The sequence below is a fragment of the Penaeus chinensis genome, chromosome 32 (assembly GCF_019202785.1).
Source record: "Penaeus chinensis breed Huanghai No. 1 chromosome 32, ASM1920278v2, whole genome shotgun sequence".
In the NCBI taxonomy this organism is placed as follows: Eukaryota; Metazoa; Arthropoda; class Malacostraca; order Decapoda; family Penaeidae; genus Penaeus; species Penaeus chinensis.
The window spans coordinates 17272519-17278907 of NC_061850.1; the positions used below are offsets into that span (position 1 = coordinate 17272519).

Sequence of the window (6389 nt, forward strand, 5' to 3'; positions counted from 1 at the left end):
ATAGAAAATAGGCACAGCATTTCTCCCTTTTTTGTTCATTTTCCCCGGTGGCATTGGGTTAAGTACTGTTTGTTTCATTATAAGTAGAGTGCATATTTTGCGATTTTCATTTACTTCCCCTTATACATGGTTTTTGTGTGAAAGGTTAATGTATATAATGTAGCTGTTAAGATAACAATCAAATTGTTAATCTAATTAACAGTTCATGGTGGTTCCAGTAAGCAGACAACACAAGTATAAGAATGTGGTAGAGTTTGAAGACTTCTTAAAGTTACAAGTTAAAGAAAGGTCATGATAAGAATTATTTGTTTTATTAAGATATCTAAATATTTATTTGTGTATTAGTTTGTTAATGTTTTTACATTTTAGATTATGTACTGTTCTCACTGCCTTTTGCTTTCTTTCTGTACTTCTTTTTTGTCAGCAATTTTATATTGATTTACTAATTTCCCTAAATGTCTCTATTTCCTTCAAGACCTCAAGTTATAGAACAAGGGATGCAGTTCCCAGGATACAGAGTTTACATTGGGGTCCAGATGTGGTCTAACTTTGTATGCAAGTATCAGGCCATCAGCAACTCTGAAGGGTGAATATCAGTCTGGTTTGTTTTAGGTATGATTTAAAGTGTAAAGAATATATTCAGTGGAATATTTGATATAGTGATTCCTTGTGTTGAAATTAGACAAGGATAAAAAAAAAAGCATAAGCCACTTAAAAGTAGCAATCATCCCTTTTTGTCTTTCTCTATCCCTTAAGTCTGTTTCCTTATCCTATTGCTGCCAGGAAATGCACTGTCAACTGTAGTTTTCCTTTGTGAGGGCTTGTAGGCTTCAAAATGACTTCTTGGTGGCTGAGTATTTGTAGAGCCATCAGTGTGTAGATACAATTTACAAAGCAGTACTACAGTTAACATCACATTATCCCTGGGTCAAACAAGGAGCAAGGACAATACAAACTATTGGAAATTTCTTGTTACTATTATTACAATTATCAGCATCAGTGTTTTCTTACAATAATTTTTATTTTTTTATTTAAGGATGTTGGGTTGGTTCAGTGACTACCAGAGGTCCAAAAATTTCACTAATCCTGTTCAAGTGGAAAGTATAATGAAACCTCTTCAGGAGTGAGTAAATTTCAGCTTATTATTTGAAGGCATAAGAGAGATGTGAGAATAGGGAAATTATTCTAAATAATTTCTTATTTAGTATCTAGTAGTATTGACATTTAAGACTTTTTTCATATAGGGTTTAAGATTATTTTTTACTTTGCATTTATGTAAATTGAGATGAAAGCTTTTAATGTAATGCAATTCTCCTGGCTTCCAGAGTTCTTCAGAATTTGACAGAACTTCGATCCCATTTCATCCCTTGGCTGCTAGAGATATTTTATGAAGACACAGTCGAGGAATGGGTTGGCTCATTTATTGACCCCCTTTTAGAGAAGTTATCCCAAGTGATTGAAGAGTGCAGGAAGCAGATTAACATTGGAGGAAGAGTGAAGAATTACAAAAAGATAGAAAGTTAAAGTGAGTAGAGGAGTAGGGATACGTAATTATGTTACCAGGAGGACTAATTGCGAATATGTAATTACTGCTGTGGAATTGAATATTATGCAAATATTATCCAAGTTCAGGGATCAAAATGTAACCACATCTTCATTGTGAGTACTTTATTTGCTTGAGGTCAAATACTGGTGAATCAGATCCAAGTCTGGTTTGCTCAAGTATTAAAGGCTGATCAGTAGCACTGTATGATATATTTGTCTGAAGAAAAGTTCAAATGGAAAGTAAAAGTTCTCGCATAAATAGTCATTGTATTGTTCTCTAAATAATTCAAAACATTTGCCACCATATGATAAGAGTGAATCTGCAGTTCCTAAAGTTCCCAAAATTAGAAGGAGCTGCTTTGTATTTTGATGAATTGATGTTAATTTTGTGATGCTGTTTCACATAAACCTGAAATATTTTTATCCTTTTCCATCTGATGATATTAATGGAATGTGGCTTACTCTGCTGATCAAGTTTGTCATGTCTTTATACTACAGAACTGTTATACATCTAAGAGTTAAGAAATATAGAAGTTGCATTCTGTTTAAAATTTGCATCCAGTTATGGGGAAAACAATAGTCAAGTGAAAATCTCAATGCAGACAAAAATGTGAAAAGTGAATGTTTTTGTTAAACATATCAGTAACTTCTAAATAGTTAACGATATTAATGATGCTATTGTAATAGGTCTCTTTATATGCACAAACTAAATTGAGTTTGTCTAATTAATTTTCTTGTAGAGGGCCATATGACCTTTTTTTTCTTCTTTTTTCTTTTTTCTTTTCTTTTCTTTTCTTTAATTTTCTTTTTGTTTCTTTTCTCTAATTTTCTTTTTGTTTCTATTCTTTTCTTTTCTTTAATTTTCTTTTTGTTTCTTTTCTTTTCTTTTCTTTAATTTTCTGTTTGTTTCTTTTCTTTTCTTTTCATTTCTTTGCCTAGTTATATGTGTTAAGGTTGTGGAAATTTACTCTGTAGTCTAGAACAACTTGCAAGTGCTGTGGATTCATGAATTTCCAATAGCTATATTTTATAGTTCCAACTTCTGAAATGTTCAGAATCATAGTGCTGCTAGAATCCAAAATGTTATATATCATTTATAACTGTACATGATCAGTCCTGTTGTTACTATGGCTAGCAAAATTAAATTTATTTGTAAGAAATTTAGGTGAAAGGCAAGAAAACATTTAAACACATTCAAACTTTGAGTAAAGAAATTTATTGTGGTTCTCTAAGAAGTAAAGTGATCAAACAATTTAGGAATTTAGGAGTCAATAATGATATTTCATCATCATGAATAGTGTGCCAAGTAAAGATGGAACTTGTTCTAACATAACTAATCAAAAATTCTCCACATTGGTATGGTGATTGCTAGGGAGTTTTAAAGAAAATAATGAACACCATGATTCTTAAAATATTAAGTCACATGATAGTTATCTAAATAAGAATTATGTTGAATACAGAATCACTAGATTACGTGTTTAAAAGATATAACTTTGGCTTCACTTTTGCATGACATAGATACAGTCTTTCCCATTATATCAATAGTATTAGAAACAGTCTTTCCCATTATATTAATAGTATTAGAAACAAGATGTGATTAGTTGACATTGTAATTCACACTGGATAAGACATGAAGTTACAAGACATGCCTAGGTAACAGTTACAGCATGATCAGCTTCTGAATAAATAACTTCAGAATAGTCACTTTTTATAGATATGGTCACTCACTTTTTCTTATGGCTTTTAATTGCATAATTACCTAATAGTATAGCAGACATCAGATTCTCTCCAACACACATTATATTATGTTAGGATGATATGACTTTGTAAGGATATCATTTTGCTCAGGAATTATTTGATATGATATAAATGTATTATGAAGATAGTGAAAATCTGCTTAATGTTGAACAAGACAAAAACAAGCTCCATAGGATTTTCAATTTTGAAAACTTCTGAAGCTAGTGGTAAGGCAAAAAAAAAAAAAAAAAAAAAAAAAGAGAGAGAGAGAGAGTAATGGTAATGATAAGTCTACATTAAGCCCTTGAATGTCTCATGTTCCTTCTGTGTTATTCATATAAATGGATGCACTCGGAGGAGGTAGAATCAATGTAATAAGACTGGGTTTATTTTGATAAAATGCTTACTCCACTGGACTGTTAGAAGACATTGAACTGCAAGATCTTCATTTAACTAACTAGTGTGGCTACATTGCTTGTAACATGATACAAAAGTTTCTAATTAAATTTTTGTAGGGTGGCTTACAATAAGAAAGGTAAATGACTTACGAGCAAAGAATATGTCAAAAGAAAAAACTCAAAAGAACAAACATTTCAGAATATAGTTTGATATCTTTAAGTTATGTTTGTGTATATTTCATTCACAAATTTTCTCATTTAACTTCTGTGAAGTTTACACATATGGTAATATTTTACCTAGGATTATACTCCTAGTTCAAGCCATTTATAGATGTGAATCTTTATGCTGAAGAGATATATAATTATTATTTTTAACCATATCTCAAGGACACAAAAAGGGTATAGTAATTACTCTCCAGATTTATGAGTTGCCTGTCTCTCTTTGTATGGATGTTGTAGATTTAGTAATAGGTAAAAATAAATTTCATGTCGTGATAGCATATTTTGCTTCATAATATTTTCCTTACATATCAGGTAAGGTTTATGGTTCACCAGAACAGAGGTAATAAGTTTAGACATCATCAAGTGCATGCTTTTCCTACGCTCAACTGTAATTTTTCTTCCTGTGGCAGAGATCATAAAATGCTTTCCTGGAGAACTGAACTTTCTTGATTTAGGAGCTCTTGTGCATTCTTTTTATGATACACTTTAGAAATTTATGATTTTGGCTATAAAATGATAGATTCTGTATTAGTGCTTGGAATATTTCTAATCAGTGTGAATTTATATATGCAGTGGTAATTTTACAACTATGCCAAGTATGTGAAATTGTTTTTATTAAAAGAAACTCCTTTATTAACATATATTTTTTCTTCTTAAGGTAAAGACTCCTCTGTTTACCCATAAAGATCACCTTGGTTGTATATAAAGATCCCTTTGAATGAGAATCCTTTAGGTACCATATTTCACCATATATGTTTACACCCATATGTTTTTTTATTAAAACAAATGATATTGTGAGTATTCATACACTTCACCCAGAGCTTCAAATTTGACTTTCATGTCAACTTCTTTAATTCTTTCATAAATTCAGATAAATTTTTGTGGTTTATTGTTTTTACAGTTCTGTAGTAATTTTTCTTTGTCAGTGTTTATAATTTCACTATAATTCAAGAATGAACTAATTCTGAATCCAGTGACTCCAAAAAAGATGTTACACATCTATTGCATGTGTAGTGTAATCAGTTCTACCTTCAGCTTTGCATTCTTCATATTACTTACGTGGCAGCACATAGAAACTGGTACTCTAATTATTTCTACATCTGTTTAAGTAAAAAGCAAATTACTAGAAATGTACTTATTCTTACAAGCCCGAAGATAACACTCAACAGTGATAAGTTACACAGACTTGGTATTTGGTTTGTACCACTTCAAAACACACACACACACACACACACACACACACACACACACACACACACACACACACACACACACACACACACACACACACACACATATATATATATATATAAATTTTAGGGAATGTTTTCTTTGGTGTAATTTGTTTTGGATGAGTTTAATTTTACAAGAAAGAAATTGAAAATATATGGGTCTATTTTATAACATTGTTTTCATTATTCACTGGGCTAAGACCAATGCTTACATATAAAGTCCTAAATTCATGAATGACTTTTCATTGTAAGTTTTTGATGTGAGATAATATATGTTTTTAAAAATTGTATCTTGAAGGTACATAGAAACCATTGATTTTTTGTGAAATTGGAATAAAAAGGGACCACCAATATGCAATAAGTTTTTTTTTATATGTATACTTGTAAATGCTGTCCATTTTTTTATGTAAACCTAGTGATTGTAAGCCATTCTTCTACATTTTTCTAAATAAAAACAAATTAAAAATATTGGCAGCATAGGTTGTAATAGTATACTGTGTGTTATCCTTTAATTCAGTCTCTTAGTACCTTTAGTTACTCCTTTTCTTCATTCTATCACTAGAGATTATTTAACCCTTTCCCGACGGGCATAGCATGTACGTACATACCATGCCCACTGTGAGTTTAATTGTTTTTACACATGGATGGCTACACTTGTAACAAGTCACCAGTAAGTCAGTTATGAGTCTTGCCTGTCTCGCCCATTTACCCTTTTCTTTAATTTACAAAAATATTTTACGTTATATTATTTTGCTATTACTAATGTACATTATAGTAATTATAATATTTATAATAAAGATAACACCATCAATATTCATAGCACTAGTAAAAAATACATTTTCTCGCCAATTCAAGGAAAGGTGAAATCAGGTAAAGCAGAGCCATCTATGTGTAGAAACATTTCACAAGAAATAAAAAAAATGAGCACAGCATTTTCCCCATTTTTTATTCATTACCCCCGGTGGCAATGGGTTAATAAAGGTTGCTCATTAAAAAATATATATGCATATTTTCAAATAATTGTATATTTGGTTTGATATTGTAAACAGGAGGTTAAAAGGTACTTACATGTCTGATATTTTAGTCAGTCTTGGATGTAATGAGAAATGGTGAAAATTAAATTCTATTTACAATTTACTCCTGCTACTCATTCAGTCAAAAGAAATACAAATTTAGGAACTAGTAGCACAAAACTTGGAATACTTCCAGAAGTAAGGAGACATTAAGTTAAAGTTTTGTCTTCATACTAGTGTTT

General features: G+C 30.8%; 1 protein-coding gene across 4 annotated transcripts in view; it reads left to right on the forward strand.

Moving 5' to 3' along the window:
- LOC125042676 (hexosaminidase D-like) overlaps window positions 1-5948 on the forward strand; it is a 23738-nt gene extending 17790 nt beyond the window's left edge. For all 4 annotated transcript variants that reach the window (XM_047638480.1, XM_047638479.1, XM_047638482.1 and 1 more), the window contains 3 exons: window positions 476-586; window positions 1037-1123; window positions 1326-5948. In XM_047638480.1, the coding sequence (XP_047494436.1) occupies window positions 476-586; window positions 1037-1123; window positions 1326-1524 (397 nt within the window). In that variant the 3' untranslated portion in view covers window positions 1525-5948. The remainder of the gene's footprint in view (window positions 1-475; window positions 587-1036; window positions 1124-1325) is intronic.
- The last annotated feature ends 441 nt before the right edge of the window (window positions 5949-6389 follow it).